Source organism: Primulina eburnea, chromosome 8, assembly GCF_022965805.1.
Source record: "Primulina eburnea isolate SZY01 chromosome 8, ASM2296580v1, whole genome shotgun sequence".
NCBI classification, from domain to species: domain Eukaryota; kingdom Viridiplantae; phylum Streptophyta; class Magnoliopsida; order Lamiales; family Gesneriaceae; genus Primulina; species Primulina eburnea.
In genome coordinates this window covers 9,014,863-9,040,176 of record NC_133108.1, presented here as the reverse complement: position 1 = coordinate 9,040,176, position 25,314 = coordinate 9,014,863, and the positions used below count along the sequence as shown (strand labels likewise).

The window sequence follows — 25,314 nt, the reverse complement described above, 5'->3', positions numbered from 1 at the left end:
GACTTTGTTGATTTTCCAGACAGATCCATTTGACATCTTCATCAATACATCACCCATACCAACAATTTCCAAGGGTTTTCCATCAGCCAGGAAAACTTTTCCGTAATCGCCAGCGATGTAATTGTCGAACACATCGCGATCACCAGTGGTATGAAACGAAGCTCCCGAATCCATAACCCAAGAATCAACAGGGCTTTCCATGGATAATAGCAGAGCATCATGTACTTCCTCAGTTACTGCATTGGCATTATTCTTCGTTGATCTGCAGTTCTTTTTCAGGTGACCAGTCTCACCACAGCTCCAGCACTTCAAATTCTTTTCAAAGTTACTTTTGTCTTTACCATTTCTTGACTTGGACCTTCCGCGCCATCGGTTGGAACTCCTTTCACCACTCCTGCATCTTCCTCTGTTATCAAGATTTAGAGCAGATCTCGATGATGTTGCTTCACCCGAGTCTTTCCTGCGAACTTCTTCAGCAAGGATTTGATCTCTAACATCATTGAGTTGTAGTTTCCCTTTTCCAACAGAGTTGCTAACCGCTGCCCGCATCGGTTCCCAACTGTCTGGTAAAGACGCCAGAAGAATAAGTGCCTGTATCTCATCATCAAATTTGATGTCCACCGATGTCAGCTGAGAGACAATCGTGTTGAATTCATTTATGTGTTTTGCCACCGAAGCACCTTCTCCCATCTTCAAGTTGAATAACTTCTTCATGAGATGTACTTTATTGTTTGCTGATGGCTTCTCGTACATGTCTGATAAAATAGACATCATCTCCTCCGTTGTTTTTGCCTCCGCCACGTTATGTGCCACGTTCTTTGTTAGGGTCAATCGTATGACACCTAAAACCTGTCGGTCAAGAAGCTCCCAATCATCATCCTCCATCTTTTCCGGTTTCTTTCCTGATAGAGGTTGATGCAGCTTCTTACTGTACAAATAATCGCTTATCTGTAACCGCCAGAACGAAAAATCTGTTCCGTCGAACTTGTTGATTCCCGGTCCCGATCCATCATCTCCGGCCATCACTTCTCTAGCCTTAGCAAAAAATCTAAAAAAAATCTTTTCTGATGTGGAAGATCAGACAAAGCTACAACCACAGAGCATACTGAGAATTTTAAAGAATTTTTCACAACAAGGCTCTGATACCAGTTGTTGGGGAATTACCCCGAAGCGATGCCGATCACGATGATAATAGTACCCAAAATATGGAATAAAACAACCAACAAGAACACAAAGATTTACGTGGTTCACCCAATATAGGCTATATCCACGGAGCACTGCAACTTTTATAACCGGGAGAAATATTACAACAAGTGTATACACCAATACACTCAATATCTCACGATCTCAACCCCGAGTATACTGAGAAAATATTTTCTCTAACTCACAAAAGAGAATTCCCGCACTCAAGAAAAAAAATACACTCCTTTTTTCTATGCACTCTCTTTTTATCAAAGCTGAAAAGCTTTTGATTTTGGGATACATTAACTGAAGGAATTGAGCTCTATTTATAACCAATTAATTCGTTCAGTTTTTGCAAAGTTTTCGATGTGGGATTGTGGATTTCTGAATATTTATTTAATGTGTGAGACTGTGTTAGGTGGGGAGTTAGATTTATTTAATGTGTGCCACACATTAAATAAATCTAACTCCCCACCTAACACAGTCTCCATGTTTTGGCTTCTCTTCTCGGTTCTAGCATTTTAACTTTACCATAATCCTTGCCCATAGTGGAACATGAGCGATTTGCCCCTCTTGCAGAGTTATGGCTTCTTTGAGCCTCTTCCATCAGATATAGCTTTTTAACAATGGAAACTTTCTTCCTCCTTCGTTCATAAGAACTACAACAGACGATGAGTTTCCTGTCCTTATCTGTTGGCTTATTTGGAACCGGAAAGATACGGACATTTTTTATCAAATTACAGACTAGAGATATTCAAAGAACACAACCATTTTCTAGGCTAAAACAGGAGATAAGTTGGTAGAAATTGGAAGGGATGATTGCCAGAAGGGAATCCAGGGGAAGCAGCAGCATTGTTTAAAGCCTTAAAAGGCATAGAATTAAAATTCGGATATCCATTGGCTCATCTCCTTATTGAGTAATAACATCACTCATATTTTCTGGCAAGGCAACACTAATACAGAGAGAATAGCTACTGAAGGTTACTTCTATAAAGTTTCTACAATATGGGACTCCAGCACAACCCACATTTTCTGAAAGGACATTTCTTTGCGATAGGCAAAGGCTCCCAAATTTCAGATTTTCTATATTTCTATCTGTTCTAGTCTTCTGCAAATTTCAGTAAACAATCTTCCTATCTTTGATTGCAATAGAGGGTGCCAACCTGCAAAAACTCAAAAATAGAAATTTTCTTCATTAGAAAATATTAGTAATTTTTTTAAAAAACAAAGTATTTTCTGCAATTTCACAACTAATAATTATAATCGTTTGAAAAATCGATCAAACAAACCATAGCTGACACCACCTGAGAAATGATGAAATGCCTCCACAATTATTGCCAGTATAAGTAAAGCAGTGATGGGATTCTTCAGCAGATCCACTATAGGCTGCAAAAGAGTGTAAATAGCACCAGTAATTACTGTCAAAGCATACAGCCCATATCTCCTGATGCTGTCTCAAAATTCTTCCATCAATGGTCCTTATGGACACAAAGTAAATGCCTTTTAATGATCGTCAAAACCCATTAACAAAACTGCAATTCCTAAAGACGTTGCTTCAAAGAACACGATTCTTGAATGCCCTTTTGAGGAAACTGCAGAAAGTTCATTTCTTTGGTGAATTTTGGACTTGAGAGAAGCAAGATTAATGACGGTTCTGTCATCATGGTTTGATTTTCTTTCAGTTATTTGATTTACAAGTGATGGTAAAGACGTCATGGGGTTAAATTTGGCTTTTGTTTGGATGATTCTTTGGGAACCAGGATTGTGAAGATTCGAGTGCATGAAGTGGAGTTGAGGGGTTCATCTTCGTTTACTTCTTTCAAGATTAGTTGAGGTTTGGGAGTAGAGTACGTTGATAATTGGGCAGTGTTGGTGGGGGAGGTTTTAAACTTCTTTTTTTGCTTTCCTTGTCTTCTAGCAACAAATGGGCCTATGATTTTGGAGTATGCATTGTAGGTCGTATTTGTGAGACGGATCTCTTATTTGGGTCACCCATTAAAAAGTATTACTTTTTATGCTAAGAGTACAACATTTTACTGTGAATATGGGTAGGATTGACCCGTCTCACAGATTATATGATCCGTGAGACGGTCTCACATGAGACCTACTCTTGTAGGACTTCAATTTCGTTTCACAATCTCTCTCTGAAAGTAGACCAATAAATATCATATACAATCTGCGCATATTGAGGTAGAAACGCAATGCTTCTACTGTTTACATTAACCCTATGGTACAAAATAAATGATGGATATCTGCAAGTTCTCAAAATTTTCTTCACTTTGCATAATATTATCCATGTTAATCTTGGAAATAAAGAGATATATTGAGTTGTTGGATCTGCATATGCTAAGAGAATTTAAACATGAATTGCACAACAGCCTGATCTTGATGCAGGATATCCATTAACAAGAAATATAAATTAAAATCCATGGAAATCTCACTCATTCTCTCGTTTCAAATGCTACTCTAGTATTCACGTATGTAGCTAAATTACACATCATGTACGTATACAAGTGAACGTAACTTGTTATGTTGTGAATAATCCCGGCTATTTCTTCTCCCGTAAATGATCAAGAACTCTCCAGTTGAAGAATATATACACACACGCCATCACTTCTTTTAACTCAACAATTTGCACAAAAGAAATATATATGAACAAGAACACGAGACACGAGATTTACTGTGGTTCGGCTTTCTTCGCCTACGTCCACTTTGGGAACTCGGAGCAAGAAGTTTTATTGAAAATCAGAAGAGAACGATACAACGATACACCACAAGTCGAGAAGATTAATACCAGAAGAAAAATTTGACCTCTTCCATTTATCCCATATATTTATACATACACAGCCTTTTCCTTGTTATGTTATCGACTAACTACTAACTAACCTAACTAACTTATACATTAGACGCTTAATTACTTAGCCAGAAGCTTATCAATAACATCCAAGCACGACTTCCTTATTACCGCATCTGCTGCATTGAACTCCAAGATTATATGTTGATCTATTTTTGCTACAAATCTCTACTTGATCAGCATATCAACACCACTTGCTCTTCAAAGTTCCCCCTTCTCCTCCTACCTAAGGAGGTTTTCCCAGTTTAATGAGTGACAAACTGATAAGTGCAATTTATTGTACTTTTATTACTTGTTTTTAACTTGAAATTTTGTGATTCTTGAGCAGGTTTTATTTGATATGTTGTTGTTTTTGTTATTGTAGTTTGGAAGAGTAGAAATGAGAGTTTGGATTGATATAGTGATGAATTAGAAGGTGCAAAGGACAAAGATACACGAAGCAACACCGCACCCACGGTGTTCACAAGAGCGCACCCGCGCTGTTCTCCGAGGCATGACCGCACCCGCGGTCATGCTAGCACCGCACCCGCGGTCTCACCAGAAGAGCAGGAGGAGTTTTAGTCGAAAGGGCACCGCACCCGCGGTCATGCACAAACACCATTCCGGAAATTGTGAAACTTTGTGGACTTTGAAGAAAAGAAGGGGAAAATGGTGTGCTACGTGGGATATCTTGTCTAGACTATAAAAGGGTCTCTTTTTCATCATCTAGGGTATAGGAGAGAAGCTAGGAAAAGGGTGGAGGCTACAAAGAAAAGAGTTGAAGATCAAAATCATCATCTTCAACAAGTTCTTGCACATCTTTGGACAAAAACTTCATACACTCCAAAACTCTTGTTCTAAGTTCTTTCTTTCTTTATTTTTACTTTTAGTTGATATGTCTTGTTTAAGATTCATGTATTGTTGTGTTATTTTTATTATTATGAACTAAATTTTAATTCTAGAGGGATGATGGAACAAAACTAGAAACCATGTGTTGATATTCATGATTTATGCTATATAAGTTGTCTTTATTGTTCATTTGTGTTTTTCCAATCTTAATGCTTTCATTTTATTGGCCATATCTTGAATGATTTGTATGTTATAAATTATCACTTGGAAAAGGAAATTTATAATCAAGAAAGGGAAAAATACATCGGTAGTATTTATATAGTTCGGGAGGACATATCTTGCTATTGAAGCTATAACAAGAATTTAGTGCTTATTGTGTTATTTAATTTTAGATTGTTGACAGGGATGTTACAATCTTTTGTTAGATAATTAGTATCTATTTAGCACTCGGGAGAGGGAGTAGATAATTATAGAATTCTTGGTTAATGAATAAGAAGGACAATTATAATATAGCTACACAAAATAGTACATGGTGGATAGTTGTGTGAAGTCGGACCTCTAGATCTTTTATTTTATTGTTCAACTCTGTTTGGTACTATAATTAAATTTATTTTCAATTCAGTTATTGATACGAACAAATCTGTTAATTGATTATTCTAAATAAAATCGAGACTATTTTAATTACAAGCATTAATATAAATTTAGAATTACATTCCTCGTGGGATCGACACTTGTACTCAAAATTACATTTTACTATAACTTGACGTCGTGCACTTGCGAGCATTAAAGAAAACACGCAACAAGTTTTTGGCGCCGTTGCCGGGGAGTGTAAAATTTGAATTTATATTAGTATTGTTACCAATTAGTCTAGATTTTAATTTAGAGCTATTTTTATTATACTACATTAAACATTGATTTGTTTATTGTCTTTGTTTGACAGTGCATGCGAAGATCGCAAAATCTTGACTTGCTTATCTTTAATCCTGAGATCGAAAGAACCGCAAGAAGGTTAAGAAAGGCAAGAAGAGAAGAGATTCTAGCAATGGCTGAAAACAGAGACAATGAAAATCCACCCCCTGCAATACCCATCCGAGATCATTTTAGGCCGGTATTGAATGCTCATTATTCTGGTATAGCACGAGTAACGATTAATGCAAACAACTTTGAGCTCAAGCCTGCGTTGATAAACATGGTTCAACAGAATCAGTTTGGGGGAGCCGCTACTGCAGATCTTCATTTACATCTCAGAACATTCCTTGAAATTACTGACACGGTAAAAATAAATGGTGTTTCTGATGATATAATTCGATTGCGTTTGTTTCCTTTTTCTCTTAGGGACCAAGCAAGAGGATGGCTCCAATCGCTTCCTTTGGGGAGTATCACTACCTGGCAGGATTTAGCAACTAAGTTTCTTGCAAAATATTTCCCACCTGCGAAGTCTGCACAGTTGAAAATTGAGATAAGTACTTTTAGGCAGACTGATTTTGAGCAACTATATGAGGCATGGGAACGGTATAAGGAGTTGCTGAGAAGGTGTCCAAACCATGGTTTTGAAGATTGGGTACAGAATGAATTATTTTACAATGGTTTGAATGGACAAACAAGAGGCACTGTTGATGCAGCAGCTGGTGGCACAATATTTGCCAAATCACCCAATCAAGCATATGATTTGCTTGAACAGATGACCATTAACAGTTATCAGTGGCCGTCTGAAAGGTCAGTAGTAAAGAAGCAAGCTGGAATTTATGCCATAGATCCTATTACATCACTCACAACTCAAGTTTCAGCTTTAACAACTCAAATTGCAGCAATGAACAAGGCTAGTACATCAGAGGTTGAAAATGCATCTGTTGTCACTGAGGAACCACATATTCCTGATGAGGCTCATTATATCAACAATAGGAATTTTGGTGGTTATGGAGGATATCGAAGTAACCCTCCCCCTAACACTTATCATCCTGGTTTGAGAAATCATGAAAATTTTTCATATGCAAATAATAAGAATGTGTTGAATCCTCCACCGGGGTTTAATACATCAAAGGGGGAAGGAAAACCTTCACTTGAGGATTTAGTTGGGACATTTGTTGTTGAATCAAGTAAAAGAATGACTAGGACTGAATCTCGTCTTGATGGCATGGAAACTCACATGGGAAATATGGGAGCCACAATGAAGTCATTGGAGACACGGATTGGTCAATTGGCTAATGCATTGAAAGATCAAAATAAATGTCAGTTTCCAAGTAACACTGAAGTGAATCCAAAGGAGCAATGCAAAGCTGTGACTTTGAGAAGTGGAAAAGAACTTGGAGGTAAAAATTCCAACGAGAAGGATGAGAAAGAGATGACTGTTTAAGAAGTTGAAACTGAGGGATCCAAAGTTGATGTTGAAGTTGAACAACCTCCGGTATTCAAGCCAATTCTTCCATATCCACAGAGGTTTAAAAAGAAGAAATTGGATGAGCAATTTGCCAAATTTTTGGAGATCTTCAAGAAAATTCATATCAACATCCCATTTGCCGATGCTTTGGAGCAAATGCCAAACTATGCAAAGTTCATCAAAGATGTGATGTCAAAGAAAAGGAAGTTGCATGAGTTTGAGACAGTTAAGTTGACCGAGGAGTGTAGCGCCATACTCCAAAAGAAACTACCACAGAAACTCAAAGATCCAGGGAGTTTTACTATTCCTTGTGTTATTGGTGGTTCTAGAATAAATAAAGCTTTATGTGATTTAGGTGCCAGTATTAATTTAATGCCTTTTTCTATTTACAGGACTTTAGAGCTTGGCGAGGTGAAGCCTAGCACTATTACCTTGCAGCTGGCGGGCAGATCACTTACATATCCATGGGGTATAGTGGAAGATGTTCTGGTAAAGGTAGACAAATTTATATTTCCTGCTGATTTTGTCATTCTAGATATGGAAGAAGATCAGGACACTCCACTTATCTTTGGAAGGCCATTCTTGGCCACCGGAAAAGCTTTGATTGATGTGCACAAGGGTGAGCTTACATTGAGAGTAGGTGGAGAAGAAGTCATGTTCAACATCTACAACACAATCAAAGAACCAAATGAGGTAAGTACTTGTAATAGTATTGATGTAATTGATTCATGTGTATCTCATGTTGGTGCAGGTAGATTGACGAAAGATTCCTTGGAGAGATGCTTGTTGGAATCCGCGTCTATACTGGATGAAGATGATTGGGACGTGCAAGAGGAGTTACTTGCTCTTGATATAGTGCCTAAAGAAAAGATTGATGTGCATAATGTAGAACTACTTGAAGATGCAAGTATAGAGGTACCAAAAGTATCCCCTGAATTGAAGGAACTTCCAAGTCACCTTTGTTATGCATTTTTAGGTGAAAATTCAACATATCCGGTAATCATCTCTTCTTTTCTTACTTGTACTGAAAAAGAAAAATTGTTGAGGGTGTTGAGAGAATTTAAATCTGCTCTGGGATGGACAATTGCTGATATAAGGGGAATTAGCCCTACTGTTTGTATGCATAAAATTTTGATGCAGGAGTCATATTCACCTTATGTTGATCATCAGAGAAGGCTTAATCCTGCAATGAAAGAGGTTGTGAGGGCTGAGGTATTAAAATTGTTAAATGCTGGTGTTATTTATGCTATATCTGATAGCTCATGGGTTTCACCAGTACAAGTAGTGCCTAAGAAGGGAGGAATAACTGTAGTGAGAAATGAGAACAATGAATTGATTTCAACTCGTCCAGTGACTGGTTGGCGAGTATGCATAAACTACAGGAAATTGAATGATGCTACTAGGAAAGATCACTTCCCACTTCCATTTATTGACCAGATGCTTGATAGAGTTGGTGGTTATCATTATTATTGCTTTCTAGATGGCTATTCAGGTTACAATCAGATTGTCATAGCATCGGAGGATCAGGAAAAGACTACCTTCACTTGCCCTTACGGTACATTTGCTTTCAGGAGAATGCCATTTGGACTATGCAATGCACCTGCTACTTTTCAGAGGTGTATGATGGCCATATTTTCTGACATGGTTGAGGAAATAATGGAGTTTTTTATGGATGACATTTCTGTATTTGGTACATCTTTTGATCATTGTTTGTAAAATTTAATACTTGTTTTGCAGAGATGTCAGGCTAATAATCTAGTTCTGAATTGGGAAAAATGTCACTTCATGGTTCCAGAAGGTATTGTGCTTGACCACAAAATTTCAGCTAAAGGAACAGAAGTTGACAGGGCCAAAGTTGTGGCAATTGAAAATCTTCCACCGCCGAAGAATGTGAAAGGAATAAGAAGCTTCTTGGGACATGCCGGGTTTTATCGTCGTTATATTAAAGATTTCTCTAAAATTACTAGACCTTTATGTAATTTATTAGAGAAAGATTCTACATTTATTTTTGACGATGACTGTTTGCAGGCATTTAACAAAATCAAGGCAGCACTGATTTCAGCACCCATCATGATAGTACCTGATTGGAAGGAGCCCTTTGAGCACATGTGCGATGCTAGCGACTATGCTGTGGGAGCAGCATTGGGACAAAGGCGAGACAAGATGTTTAAAGCCATCTACTATGCAAGTCGTACACTCAATGCAGCCCAACAAAATTACACAACTACTGAAAAAGAGATGCTAGCAGTGGTGTTTGCATTCGACAAATTCAGAACATATCTCATTGGCACCAAGGTAACCGTTTTTACTGACCATGCAGCTCTTCGTTACCTATTTGCCAAAAAGGATGCAAAGCCCAGGTTGATACGATGGATACTCTTACTTCAAGAATTTGACTTTGAGGTCAAAAACAAGAAAGGTTGTGAGAACCAGGTGGCTGATCACCTGTCACGACTAGAGTTGGAAGAAAGAACTGAAGGTGGAGCTATCAACGAGTCGTTCCCAGATGAACAACTTTTCAAGGTAAGTGTTACATATCCGTGGTTTGCAGATATAGCTAATTTCCTTGCTGCAGGAGAATTGCCTTCAGATTTAACGTATCATCAAAAGAAGAAATTTCTTCATGATGCCAAGTTTTACCTGTGGGACGATCCGTTCTTGTTCAAGAGATGCGCTGATCAAATAATCAGACGATGTGTAGCTGAGGAAGAAGCGGGTATTATTCTAGAGCAGTGTCATTCCTCACCCTACGGTGGACACTTTGGGGCATCTAGAACAGCAGCTAAAGTATTACAGTCAGGTTTATATTGGCCAAATTTATTTAAAGACAGTTATACTTTAGTCAAGTCATGTGATAAATGCCAAAGAGTTGGCAATATTTCTAGACGACATGAATTACCACTAACAAATATTTTGGAGGTGGAACTCTTTGATGTCTGGGGTATTGATTTTATGGGTCCCTTCCCATCTTCGTTTGGTCAATCATACATTTTACTTGCTGTCGATTATGTGTCAAAATGGGTGGAAGCAATTGCCACCGTAACTAATGATGCTCGAGTTGTTGTTAAGTTTGTCCACAGGAACATCTTCACGAGATTTGGAACGCCTAGAGCCATTATCAGTGATGAAGGTACACATTTCTGTAACAAAATTTTTAACTCACTATTGGCCAAGTATGATGTGAAGCACAGGGTGACACTGGCATACCACCCGCAAGCTAATGGGCAAGCAGAGATATCCAACCGGGAGATAAAGCAAATATTAGAAAAGACAGTGAAGACAAACCGGAAGGATTGGGCGATCAAGCTAGATGACGCGTTATGGGCATACAGGACTGCATACAAGACACCTATCGGGATGTCACCTTATAGGTTGGTCTTTGGGAAAGCTTGTCATTTACCTTTGGAACTGGAGCACAAGGCATTTTGGGCTATCAAAAAGCTCAATTTTGATATGGGAGCATCGGGCGAGCAACGAATGTTGCAGTTGAATGAGATGGAAGAATTCAGGAATGAAGCATATGAGAATGCAAAGATATACAAAGAAAAGACCAAGAGATGGCACGACAAGCAAATTTTTCGACGAGACTTTGAACCAGGGCAACAGGTGTTATTATTCAATTCTCGACTGAGGTTGTTTCCTGGTAAGTTAAAATCCAGATGGTCTGGCCCATTCACAGTAGAAACAGTGTACCCACATGGTGCAATTGAGCTAAAATGCAGTGATGGGAGGACTTTCAAGGTGAACGGGCAAAGAGTTAAGCCATACTATGGAAATGAAGTAAGGCACCTTGACAACATTCCTTTGGGCGGATCAACTTGATTTAAACTGATGGTAGTCAGGCTGAAGACGTTAAACAAAGCGCTTATTGGGAGGCAACCCAAATTTTTGTTTCTTTTGCATTTTTATTTCGGAGTTGATTTTATTTTTGTATCATGTTATTTGTGGTTTTGTATTTTTGATATAATGTGTGATTTTATCTTCTCAAATTTAATGAATCCCATTTGTTTCTTTTCAGGACTGAAAATTTGAGAAGAAAATATTTTGACGAAACAGAAGTGCCCCTGCAGTCTCATGTGCACTGCACCCATGCTTGAGGTGCATTCAAAATACAAGAAAATTCGAAGCAGGAGTGCACCCGCAGTACAAAGACAGTGCCCCCGCGCTTGGTGTGCCGAAGCACAACCGCACCCGCGGTGCTAACATCACCTCACCCGCGGTCGTGCAGTATGGAGAAATGCATGCAAATGCCGAGAACACAGCGCACCCGCGCTCCCTAGCATACCGCCCCTGCGCTGAACTGCCGAACATACACCGCCCCCGCGCTGATTCGCATGGAAAAATACAAGGGCTGCCGAACATGTACCGCACCCGCGGTGCTTACATTACCGCACCCGCGGTCGCACCATTTAAAGACACAATCGGGCATTCTCTTCCACACTCGAAAAAACACCACTCTCAAGAGCACCCATCTCCATTTTCGAAATCACTACTCCAAACACAACTCACACACCAAATTTTTGTTCTTCTTTCAACAAATTCATCACTACAACCTACAAATCTTCACTCATTCCATCAAATACCTCATTTCTTTCCATCAAATTCAAAATCAAACCTAGGGTTGAAAAAAGGGGCTTCAAAATTTCTTCAAGAATTTGAACAAAACTTTGTTTTTGTTCTTCAAGAAACAATTCAACACACCCAAGGTGAGCAAATTCATAGCAAATTTATGGATAAATTCGAAATTTGTTGGGTTTGTTGCTAAGGAAGGAAATTATTCATTCGGTGAAGCATCTTGTTGATTTTGGAAATATTGTTGATTGATTATTGTGTACATTGTTGAAGTGTGAATATTGTGAAGTAGTAGTTTGGTGGATTGCAATAATCTTGTATTTTGAGAAGTGAGTTGAATTGAAGTTGTGTTTAGAAGGTGTTCGACAAAATGCCACCAAGAATAAAACAATCAAAAGGTACTTCATCCTCATCAACGGTAAATTATGATGCGAGTCGGTTTTATGATGAGAAGGCGGAGGAGCAATATGGCAAGATTTTTAATAGAAGCATTATAAAGGAAAGGGGATTTGATCTTAGTGCCCCTCATACTGAAATTGGAGAAATGCTTAGGGCTCGACAGTGGGAAGAATTTGGCAGACAGCCACAAGATGCTGTCATTTCATTGGTGAGAGAGTTCTATGCTAACCTCAAGGTTAGGTATGATCGGTTGACGGTGTTTGTGCGAGGAAAATGGGTAGCATTTGATGCACATACGATTAACACGTTATATGGTATCCCTGCAATCATGCACGATGAGTATGAAGAATACAGAAATGAGCATGTTGATTATAACAGTATTCTTCAAACAATATGTATACAGGGAGCCGAATGGCGAATGAGGGACGATGTGCACTTGAGCCTAGCAAAGTCTGATCTGAAGACTGTTGCTAAAAATTGGTATTCATTCATTGCTGCTAGGATAAAGCCAACCGAACACACCACTACTGTCATTAAGGAGAGGGCCATCCTCACATTTTGCATTATGACAGGGAAGACAGTTGATATCGGTCAATTGCTTCAGAATTCGATTCTCGACTATGCAAGAGGTAACTCTCCGAGTGGACTTCTCCACCCCTCTTTCATCACTGTTTTATGCCAACATGCGGGGGTTACTTGGGCACCGAATGAAGAGTTGTTGAATCCAAAGAATGATATTGTGGTAATTCAACCACATGGGGGCATCAGAAATGACCAAGCTGCAGCACGTAGAGCTGAAAGGGAATTTAATAGAAGAGCTGCAGAGAGACGTGACCAAGCCCAAGCCCAAGAACAACCACCGCAGCACAGGCACAGGAGAAACAGATTGACTATGTTGGAAGAGGACATGCGAGCTCAACGCCAAGAGATGGATGCGTTGAGGTATAGGGCCGATACATTCATGGATTACATGATGGATTTCACTTCGGTGTTAGCTCAGCAATTTCCATCTGCTTCCACTTCTGGTCATCCGTTTCCACCTCCTCCACAGTGGCCACCTGTCTACCACCCGCCAGAGTTCCAACCACCCCACCACGATGATGATGATGAGGATGATGGCAATGACCACTGACGGTCGTTGCCCAGTGTATGTGCATTCTCCTATTTATCATGCTTATTTACATCGAGGACGATGCACATGTTTAAGATTGGGGGAGATTTATTTATTTTATTTTATTTTACTTTGTGTGCTTTGTTTTAAATTATTTGGAGTGTTTATTTGTTTAGTTGATTTTGTGTGTTTATTTATTTAGTGTATTTTTGTGTGTTTAATTTTTTGGTTTATTTTGTGTGTTTGTAGTAATTTTGTCATGAAATTTTTAATGAATTGGCCAATGATGAAAATATTTTTAGTATGGAAAAGAAAGGTCATGCATCAAATTCATGTTACTTGATCAATTTGAAAAATTTAGAGAATAATCATGAGATTTGGTGAGTTTGAGACTTACAATTTCTATAAAACTTTGTGATTTTTATTGGATATTGAAATAAAATTTTTGCAAACACATAGATGATTGAGGCAATCTTTTATTTTATTTGGGCCATTTATTTTGTTCATAAACATTCATTTGATGCCCTTTTGAGCCTATACAAAGAAAGAGTTGTGTTTTTGAAATTCCTTGGAAGCCAAGCACATTTCTTTTTGAATATATATATATTTGGTTGATGCATTGAGCCACCGTTTTCACGATGATTAAATTCTATTCTTTGATGGTGAATTGAGATTTTGTCTAGAACTATCCAAACATCACTCGAGGCGAAATACGGACAAATTATGATTTAGGAATGATTTAGGTGATTTTTGGATCGATTGAGCCTTTCAAGCTACCAAAATAAATTAATTTATCATTTGTCACCTCTTTGAGCTTATATGAATTTGAATGGCACACGTAAATATGTGTAAAAGACCTCCATTCAATTTTTTTTTTTTTTTCAAGTATCCCACAATTACCAACCTTTTGAATATCTTATACAATTAATTCCTACCTTCTCAAGGGAGTAAGAATTCGAAAGATTAAAGAAAGTTATTTTCTCCTACAAAAGAAAAATGAATAATGATACATTGTTGAAGTTGGAGAAAAAGGGGAGAAAAAAAAAAGAGATGAAATGAATAAAGAAAAAAAAATTGGAGATCAAAAGAAATAGTGGAGTTAGAAAAAGAGATGAAATTCAATTTACTCCTTTATTTGAACTCCTCATCTTTATTTGTAGCCATGAACCAAGGCCTAACATTACAACCATTGAAAATCCTATTAACCTAGTCATAGTTGTCCAATATACTAGTGGAGAGTGAGTGGGAGGATCTAGCCTATGGACAATCGATAAACACTGTCATTGAATAAGAATCTTGATCAATTTTACACACACCTCATTGCATCAAATATTTATTGGGTATCCATTTCTTGAATGAATATTGCTTTGAACCCAATTTTTACCGAAAAATACCTTGTGATATGTGTTTATAAAAATTTGAAATCAATTGATAATGATTTGAAACATGGTTGAAGAGATTTGAAGTTAGAGAATAAACCCATCACATGATTTTATCTGGATGGACAAGTGGTTTGATTGATTTGAATTGTAAATGCATGATGGATTTTGAATTTATATTGAGGCCAAGTTCTTTAAAATATTTCATGACTTGTTTGTTTGTTTGTTTTTGTTGTTTTGTTTTGCTCGGGACTAGCAAAATCTTAAGTTTGGGGGAGTTTGATAAGTGCAATTTATTGTACTTTTATTACTTGTTTTTAACTTGGAATTTTGTGATTCTTGAGCAGGTTTTATTTGATATGTTGTTGTTTTTGTTATTGTAGTTTGGAAGAGTAGAAATGAGAGTTTAGAGTGATATAGTGATGAATTAGAAGGTGCAAAGGACAAAGATACACGAAGCAACACCGCACCCGTGGTGTTCACAAGAGCGCACCAGCGCTGTTCTCCGAGGCATGACCGCACCCGCGGTCATGCTAGCACCGTACCCGCGGTCTCACCAGAAGAGCAGGAGGAGTTTTAGTCGAAAGGGCACCGCACCCGCGGTCCTTATACCACCGCACCCGCGGTCATGCACAAACACCATTCTGGAAATTGTGAAACTTTGTGGACTTTGAAGAAAAGAAGGGGAAAATGGTGTGCTACGTGGGATATCATGTCTAGACTATAAAAGGGTCTCTTTTTCATCATCTAGGGTATAGGAGAGAAGCTAGGAAAAGGGTGGAGGCTACAAAGAAAAGAGTTGAAGATCAAAATCATCATCTTCAACAAGTTCTTGCACATCTTTGGACAAAAACTTCATACACTCCAAAACTCTTGTTCTAAGTTCTTTCTTTCTTTATTTTTACTTTTAGTTGATATGTCTTGTTTAAGATTCATGTATTGTTGTGTTATTTTTATTATTATGAACTAAATTTTAATTCTAGAGGGATGATGGAACAAAACTAGAAACCATGTGTTGAGATTCATGATTTATGCTATATAAGTTGTCTTTATTGTTCATTTGTGTTTTTCCAATCTTAATGCTTTCATTTTATTGGTCATATCTTGAATGATTTGTATGTTATAAATTATCACTTGGAAAAGGAAATTTATAATCAAGAAAGAGAAAAATACATCGGTAGTATTTATATAGTTCGGGAGGACATATCTTGCTATTGAAGCTATAAAAAGAATTTAGTGCTTATTGTGTTATTTAATTTTAGATTGTTGACAGGGATGTTACAATCTTTTGTTAGATAATTAGTATCTATTTAGCACTCGGGAGAGGGAGTAGATAATTATAGAATTCTTGGTTAATGAATAAGAAGGACAATTATAATATAGCTACACAAAATAGTACATGGTGAATAGTTGCGTGAAGTCGGACCTCTAGATCTTTTATTTTATTGTTCAACTCTGTTTGGTACTATAATTAAATTTATTTTCAATTCAGTTATTGATACGAACAAATCTGTTAATTGATTATTCTAAATAAAATCGAGACTATTTTAATTACAAGCATTAATATAAATTTAGAATTACATTCCTCGTGGGATCGACACTTGTACTCAAAATTACATTTTACTATAACTTGACGTCGTGCACTTGCGAGCATTAAAGAAAACACGCAACACAAACAATGTTGAAGTTTTGTCCCTGTCACTACTTTGGTCAGCATATCAGAGGGGTTGTTATCAGTCCCAATCTTGTTTATCTTCACTCTTCCTTGAGATACCATATACCTTATGAAACGAAGCCTAACATCTATGTGTTTTGTCCTCTCATGATGCACTGGATTTTTCATCAGCTGCACCGCCCCTTGACTATCACAGTGCACCACGGTTTCAGCTTGACACCCTTCTAGTTCTTCCACCAAACCTTTTATCCATAAGGCTTCCTTAAATGCCTCTGTAGCAGCAACATACTCAGCTTCTGTGGTGGATAGAGTTACAATATGTTGAAGTGTAGACTTCCAGCTGACCGTATTTCCATATAGTGTAAACACATACCCTGTTTGAGACTCTCTTATCAACATCACCAGCAAAATCTGAATTTACATAGCCTTCAATTTTCTCACTATCTTTCCACTTGTTATCATAATTCAACCCAGCCTCCTTAGATCCTTTAAGATACCTTAGTACCCATTTCACACCTTGCCAATGTTTATGTCCAGGATTTGACATAAACCTGCTTACTAAGCTTGATGTGAAGGCTATATCAGGTCTTGTACACACCATACCATACATAATACTCCCTGCAGCACTGGAGTATGGTACTTTGAGCATTTCTCCACCTTCCTCTTCACTTTTCGGGCTTTGTTCGGATGAGAGTTTAAGATGTGCTCCTATTGGTGTTGTCACGGACTTTGCATTTTGCATATTGAACCTTGTGAGGACTTTACTCAAGTATGTTTGTTGTGTGATATGTAAGTGGCCCAGAGACATGTCTCTTATTATATCCATACCTAAGATTCCTGATGCTTGCCCCATTTGCTTCATTTCGAACTCTATTCCCAGCAGCTGTTTCAATTTTTTAACTTCCTTGATTTCTCGGCTTGCAATGAGCATATCATCCACATATAATATCAAGTACAACCTGCTGCCTTTTTCCAGATTCTTAAAATAGAAACAACTATCATAGTAGCTTCTTTGATATCCATTTCTGATCATAAACGCATCAAACCTCAGGAACCACTGGGGGGTGATTGCTTCAGGCCATATAGTGACTTTTTCAAGAGACAAACTTTGTGTTCCTCGCCGGCTAGTACATAGCCTTCCGGTTGTGCCATATAAATGGTTTCTTCCAACTCCTCGTGTAAGAACGTCGTCTTAACATCCATTTGCTCTAATTCCATATTATAATAAGTCACTAAGGATAGAAGTATTCTGATGGAAGTGTATTTTACTACTAGTGAGAAGATCTCGCTGTAGTCTATTCTTTCCCGCTGAGAATAGCCCTTTGCCACTAACCTCGCTTTATACTTTGCTTCCATAACACCTGGAACTTCTTCCTTGAACTTAAAAATCCATTTGCACCCTATAACCTTTTGTTTCCCAGGATTTTTTACCAATGTCCATGTATCATTTTTTCTTAGGGATATCATTTCTTCGTCCATTGCTTGTTTCAACAAATGGGACATGTTGCACATCCATTATACTTTGGGCTGCAGCAAGATAAGCAGTGAGTTCAGCAAAACAAAGTCTGGTTGGTGGTATGATATTTTTTCTTTTCCTATCTCTGGCCAATTGGTACTGACTTAAATCCGTTTGCTCAGTAGTGTCTATTACTTCTTCTTCTAGAATTTCTTCCTTGATAGTTTCAGGTTCACCCTTCACCTTAGTCTGATAGCTTCTTTCTTGATCTATTTGGACAGATCGAGTCCCACTGTCATCTTGGCTATGCTCGTCGTGTTTTAGTATCTTCTGTTAGTTGAAGATCACATCCCTGCAGGTTATTACCTTAAAGTTGTTTTCTTCATTAGACCAGCACCTAAATCCTTCACTCCATCAGAATATCCCAAGAAAATGCATTTTTTTGGTCTATGCTCAAGCTTTCCCTCATTAATATGGACATATGCTGGGCATCCAAGATTCTTAAGTTTGAGTAATTCACTGGTTTTCCAGACCATACTTCTTCAGGTACCTTAAACTCCAATGCTGTAGAGTGGCTTCTATTTATTATGTGAACTGCAGTAGACACAACTTCCCCCCAAAATTGCTTACCCAAGTTAGCATGGTTAAGCATACATCGGACTCTTTCTAGTATTGTTCGATTCATGCGTTTTGCAACCCCATTTTGTTCGGGGGTGTATCTCATCGTCTTGTGTCTTGCTATCCCTTGGTCTTTACAAAATTCTGTAAATTCATTTGCAAGATACTCAAACCCATTGTTAGTACTTAGTCTCTTAATCCTCTTCCCAATTTGGTTTTCTACCAAGGCTTTCCATTGTTTGAAGCTTTTAAATGCCTCTGACTTTTGCTTTAACATGTAGACCTAAACCTTTCTCGAAAAATCATCAATAAAGGTTATGAAATATCTGGCCCCTCCTAGAGTGTTTACCTTAGCTGGTCCCCAAATATCAGAATGAACATAATCCAAAGTTCCCTTAGTGGTATGCTGAGACAAGCTGAATTTAACTCCAGTTTGTTTGCCGAAAACACGGTGTTCACAAAAGTCTATCTTGTGCACAAGGTCAGAACCAAAGATCCCTTGTTTCTTTAGCTCATCTATTCCTCTTCGACTAATGTGACAAAGCTTAAGATGCCACAACTTCGTCATATCTTTTGACTGTGCCGTGACTAAGCTTTCAGTAGGAATGATTGTGTTTCCTTGCAAAACATACAGGCCTTCTTTCTTGATTTCCTTCATTATGACCAGAGCACCAGAGCTAACTTTTAGAACTCCTCCTTCAGCTTCGTAAGTATAGCCTTTATTATCCAGAGAACCAAGTGAGATTAGAATTCTTTTGAGGCCTGGGACATACCGAACTTCTGTCAAACTCCAACTGATTCCACCATCCATGATAAGTTTTATGGACCCTATCCCCATCACTTTACATTCAGTGTTGTTTCCCATGATTACTCGGCCTTCATCCCCTTCTTTAAAGGTTTCAAACCATTCTCGATTTGGTGTCATGTGATATGAACACCCTGAATCTAATATGCACTCAAAATCTTTCCTTTTAGTGGACACAGCAAGTACTTCAGAACTTTCATATCCATCTGAAATCATGGTTTGGTTTGTTGGTTCATGATCTCCCTTTTTTATCTTCTATTTCAAATCAGGGCAATCCCTTTTGAAGTGCCCTTCTTTATGGCAGCAGAAGCACTTGAATTTGGTCCTTGATTTAGATCGACTTCTTCCTTTGTATTTAATGTTATGTTGCTCCCTTCTTTCTGATCTGCCCCTTATGAATAAACCTTCCACATCTCCCTCATCTTTTACTAGCCTAATTTGAGTCTCTTTGGCCTTCAGGGCTGTTTGAACTTCATCCAGTGTCAATGTTTCATGAGAAAACTTGATTGTATCAACAAAGATTGAATACGATTTTGGCAAGGAGTTCAAGATCAAAATTGCCTTGTCTTCGTTACCGATCTTTATTTCAAGATTCTCCAAAGCAATAATGATCTTATTAATCTCATCAAGATTGTCATCTATGGACTTATCTTCGTGCATCTTGAATCCAAACAATTTGCCCTTGAGATGAATTCGATTATAGAGGGTGTTTGTCATATACAGTTGTTCCAATTTCAACCAAACTCCAGCTGCTGTGTTTTCTTGATCAACCTCTCGTAATACCCCTTTTCTCGTCGGAACTCATCATCGGTGGTAGACTCTTCTCTCCATCAAGGGCTTTGGCAACCTTCATTTGAACCAGAATTGCCCTCATCCTTTTCCGCCAAATTGAGAAATCGGTCTTTCCATCAAATCGTTCAATCTCGACTCTGGAGACTCCCATCCTTGACATTTTCAGACTTCCCGAAGACCTAGCTCTGATACTAGTTTATTGTGAATAATCCCAGCTATTCCTTCTCCCGTAAATGATCAAGAACTCTCCAGATGAAGAATATATACACACACCCAATCACTTCTTTTAACTCAACAATTTGCACAAAAGAAATATATATGAACAAGAACACGAGACACAAGATTTATAGTGGTTGGGCTTTCTTCGCCTACGTCCACTTTGGGAACTCAGAGCAAGAAGTTTATTGAAAATCAGAAGAGAACGATACAACGATACACCAGAAGTCGAGAAGATTAATACCAGAAGAAAAAAATTTGACCTCTTCCAGTTATCCCATATATTTATACATATACAGCCTTTTCCTTGTTATGTTATTGACTAACTACTAACTAACCTAACTAACTTATACATTAGACGCTTAATTACTTGGCCAGAAGCTTATCAATAACATCCAAGCACGACTTCCTTTTTACCGCATCTGCTGCATTGAACTCCAAGATGATATGTTGATCTATTTTGCTACATGCTACATATGAAATTCACCTTTGCATACCAAGCAAGAAATAGTGATTCGTTTATTGAATAGAAGATTTGAACATACAATCTACGCCCTTCGAAAACATTGCCCATTGTTAATCTTTTTCACAAGGCAGTAGCATACATGACAAGATTTTATGTCTGCGAGGAACAGGTCATGCATATTAAGCTTCAAAAGTATCCTCCTTTCAATCCCTCAACTAAATCGATGGAAAAGGCAACCATGAATTTCTGGGAAGCCTCTTCTCCTACAGCCTGTAAAAGAATACAACTACAAATCCATGTTTTTCTCCCAATATGTGGGCCATACCTGTCATAGACAATCACATGATCCTAAAACATCATGAACTGGTGCATATTTGAGCGAGTAGCTGGAAATATCATGCTGAACCAATCCCTTCTTCAAAAGCAGATCATATACCCTGTCTATTTTGGTTCGATCAATTTGGAAGAATGAGTAAGCATCGGATTTGTTGGATAAATTTCCGATCATAAACTGTATGGTCATATCCGACTGAAGTTTCAGAAAATCAGGTGGCGCTAACCTGATCTCGCGGCACAGTTGTTTCTCCTGTGAATGGATAAAAATTATATGGTAAAATGTCTGGGGTTAAACCCACAATGGACTGCAAGACTCTTGTTCAACTTTTCAGCCTTCAAACTCATATGTAACTTGCAGCCTTGTATTAGTAACTCTTTAAAACCTACTACATGTCGCCATACTGTATAAGCAACAGCTAGTGGTGCAACTCACATTTTAAAATCGAAAGTTAGTCCAAGCACCACCTCATGAACATTTAGTTTCATAAATATATATGGGAAAAAATGGCTCTTTTTACTATTCAACAATCTCCTCCCAATAATTATTAAACTTGCAATTTATGAGAATCGAGCAAATGCTATCTCTTTCACCAACTATCTAATCTAACAACCGCCATTGTACCAAAACCTGTAGTAGATAATGAAAATACAACTCCAATACCCTTAAATCGCATAACACCAACAACGCTATTATTCAATTCCAGTATGCATTATATAAAGGATAATAGGGATTGCTCCCCAACAATATTTCCAACTTCAAGATATTCATCAATCTTTTGATCCCAAACAGTCTAATAAAAATAAGCAACACTCCAGCTAGCTCGATGACAAATTGCTTTCCTATCACAGCAAAGAGAAGACTTACAGATTCAGATAAACAATTTGCAGCAGAAAATGAAACAATATCCATATCAGTCTGTGTTGAGTTGGCTTGGCCAGCAGATGGTGTGTTCGAGTAGGTACCAAATGAATCTGAGGAAACAGGTACATTCAAACTTTCCTGGCTGCTTGGTCCAGCCTGATAACTTTCTTTCAGGCAAGCACCATCTTCAGCATCCCGCAGTTTTTGCTCAAGATATATGTCAGCTTCAGCTGAAGAACGACATCCGGCAGCTCGTGCTTCCTGAATGCACATCTCCAAAAGTCAATTATATGTAATATATTCACTAATTCATAGGATCTATGAAGATTACAATTATTCAACTAAATTACCTATACAACTGATTAATTAATGATAGTCTATAATTGAAAAGCTTTTTTACCTATAATTATCCTTCCATTATTCTGAAGCACATTAAACTATGTCCAGCAAATGTGTCTAGTGTATTACTTGTAAAAATCTTATCCCTCACACTACAATGAGATGGAACATTATTAAATAAGTCTAGTGACCTTCATTTCAAATCATAGGATATACCTTAAGTTCTTGAATTCGTTTCAGAATCCTGTGCTCTGACACTACAGCTTTTAGAAGTTCTTCATGCTCCTCCTTGGAATGGAAACGCATGACGACATCATATTGCCTGCATAAATCCCTCTCTTCTTGAGATAATTCCTTATGAAATGGACTAGCATGGAGTATGTTCCTATCCAGAATGAAATCCTTCCTCCTTTTTCGCTCATCAAGTCTGCAAAGATTCATCTCAAGAATATTAAATACATAAACTCGTTATAAGCAATTGACGAATTTTTTAACAGAAATAATAATGGAGTATGTGCAACATTGCAGCATAAAGAAACTGAAAAGTAATCTCTTAATGATTACGGTCTAGGGAGACACATATGAGGTAAGCCAAATTGGCGGCTTTCACTCATGCTGCTTGGGAAGGAGAAACAAAAGTCGTTACACGCTTTATATTTTGCGACATTAACATCTTAGTGAAACTAAATCGCAGGTTTGCCTACCATTCTTTTTCAATTTACTTTTTAAATTCATAAGGAGTATAAATAGCCAAAAACTCTAATATTTTGAGTCTGAGGAACAATACCTCTTTGAATATATACGAAGCACTCGCAGTTTCAACTCACGCTCCTCTTCAGTATCAGTTTCCTTGAATTCCATATCAGCCAACAATTGTTCCGCATCATTATCATATTCAGGATCAAATTCTTGTCTGTTTGCATTATAACCACCTGGATCCGGTAAAGTTGGGGCCTCAATATTTGCTGATTTTGGTATGTTCCCACCAGAACTCCTCCCTGACATATGATCTGCGGGAACTTTTAAAATTAGAAAGAAATACAATTTTTTCCATAAATTGGAACTAACAATCAAACTAAACCATGTCACTCACCCTCCATTTTTAAAAGATCACTCTGATCCTTGATGTGGGCCATTTTGGATGCCTTAACTTTCGCTCCAGCAAGATTTTCTATTTTAATAGTTTCAGATTATCTTCTTCAATGAGAAGAAGATAATTTGTCCAGTGGTTTCCAACTAAAACATAATTCTATTACCTGCCATGAAGATGGAAGGTAAACGACCTGAAGGACCGCTTTTGTATGAATCTTCAACTCTAAAATCGGATACATAGATTATTAGAAGCACTTAAAGATAATTGTAACATTTTTGAGAAAGTGGTGAATATACTTGACTCTCGAGGGAGAGAACGAAGATTCCTCCTTTAGCTGAAGTTCCCCTGGCAAAGGAATCCAAGTACATTATCACTTAGAGCATATTATTAGAAAAGCATCTCAAATTAAGAATGATTTCATGCAAGGGAAACATTATTAAGTTACGGCCACCAAGGTCCTAAACACAATGGAAGGAACTACTGAATTCTCCCAAAAGTAGATAATAAACTTCCTAACACAAATAACATTCACTTCCTTAAAACATTTCATTACAAATTATGATACTTTCCATCATTTAAAAATTACATGTAAAAGTTAACCAAATAATGCAATTTACACAGCAGTCTACTTAACCTTCCCTTGTCGTACAAATTTTCAAGCTTTTACCAAATTGCATTCAAACAAATCCACTAAGTAGGTTCCGAAAGGAATATAAGGCCAATTTCATGCATGCAAATATTTTAAACCCAAGAAAGTAGTCAAAAAGTCATGCCTTAGGTGATATGAGACTGATTATAAAGAAACCAGCCCCTGTCCATGAGTCATGACCTATATTGCTAAAACACAAGCAAATTATGTAGTATTTCAAGATTCATCATTATACAATTTCCCATCGTAATAGCTAAATGTACGAGTAATGGACTAAAAACCTTACTAATTTTGATACTAGAAAGATAACAAGGAGAAAAGGAGGAGAAAAGTAGAGGACTACTCATAACACCAACCTTTTTTGTCATCAAGATGCCCTTTAGCCATAGCAAGGAGTTCATTTCTATTTTTACCCACTACGTGTTTCATGTCCTGAGGAAACAAATGTTTATCTTGTAGCACTGCTCGAAGAAAAATACATTCTTAGAAGCAACTTAATTGTGTAAAAAATTATACCGGTATAGGAAAGTGAGGAGAGTTTAGATAAGCATTCCTATAATGTTCTATACACGCCTCCTTTGTCTTTGTTCCAACATGCTCTGCAACTTCTGCCCAGTTACACATGCCATACATTTCAGTCCCCTGCTTAAGGAACATTTAATGAAGCAAAAAACAAAGCTAAGATTTTCAAGAAAAAAGCGAGACTTCCAGATCAAGGTTCTGATAAACACTCAAAAGAGGTTACAGATCACCTCCAGAAGTAGCATTTCTTCATCAGCATTCCATTCTGGACATATGAGAAGAAAGGATAATATGTCCTGTTAAAATTACACTTCGAAGACCATCAGCAATGTGAGCAGGTACATCACCCAGTAGTAATAAACAAAACATATGGAAAAGAAACAACGGATAGAGAAAAACAAAGGCATATTCATACTGAAAAAAATTCAGAAACAGGATTGATTTAAGATATATTACGCTCTTCTCATGTTGTGTTGTCAGCAGAAACTTTAAAACGACACAGTAAATATGCGCCAAAATATATACCACTCTACTCACCATAACCCGATACCGATGACCACTTTTGTGTGGATGAACCTCAGCTCCTACTGAGAAACACTCAATGCACAGGTCAAAATCAGAACATACACCACATTTTATGCGAATTCTCCCAGTTATATCTTTGTTGCAATAGTTACAATGGTATAAAGCCCTTTTTCCTTCACCTATACCCTGACCTGAGCATTCAAGAATTAAAAGCAGGATATAAACCAGTTTAATGTATTGCATGTAATATAACATTAA

At 37.6% G+C, this 25,314-nt stretch overlaps 1 protein-coding gene across 5 annotated transcripts; it reads right to left on the bottom strand.

Moving 5' to 3' along the window:
* Positions 1-1,944: 1,944 nt before the first annotated feature.
* On the bottom strand, positions 1,945-25,314 carry LOC140838846 (transcriptional adapter ADA2b-like). 5 transcript variants are annotated; one of them, XM_073205443.1, is made up of 12 exons: positions 25,069-25,314; positions 24,762-24,827; positions 24,526-24,651; positions 24,366-24,441; positions 23,657-23,705; positions 23,524-23,582; positions 23,361-23,438; positions 23,055-23,277; positions 22,484-22,694; positions 21,932-22,189; positions 21,056-21,316; positions 1,945-2,568 (listed from the first exon to the last, which is right to left on the bottom strand). In XM_073205443.1, exons 1-11 carry the CDS (start codon positions 25,309-25,311, stop codon positions 21,059-21,061), a joined length of 1,647 nt encoding a protein of 548 aa, XP_073061544.1. In that variant the 5' UTR covers positions 25,312-25,314; the 3' UTR covers positions 1,945-2,568; positions 21,056-21,058. The 5 variants fall into 5 exon arrangements, with proteins under 5 accessions (XP_073061544.1, XP_073061543.1, XP_073061545.1 ...); XM_073205442.1 differs by lacking the exon at positions 1,945-2,568 and having other exon boundaries at positions 20,821-21,316; XM_073205444.1 differs by lacking the exon at positions 1,945-2,568 and having other exon boundaries at positions 20,821-21,316; positions 23,055-23,265.

What these genes read in the sequence shown, in the direction of transcription:
- LOC140838846 (XM_073205443.1), bottom strand. Translation starts at nt 25,311, where the DNA reads ATGTTATATTACATGCAATACATTAAACTGGTTTATATCCTGCTTTTA. An exon ending in CTCCTCACTTTCCTATACCG is followed by an intron (nt 24,442 to 24,525) that starts GTATAATTTTTT and finishes TTGTTTCCTCAG; the next exon opens with GACATGAAACACGTAGTGGG. An exon ending in CTTCGTATATATTCAAAGAG is followed by an intron (nt 22,695 to 23,054) that starts GTATTGTTCCTC and finishes GAATCTTTGCAG; the next exon opens with ACTTGATGAGCGAAAAAGGA.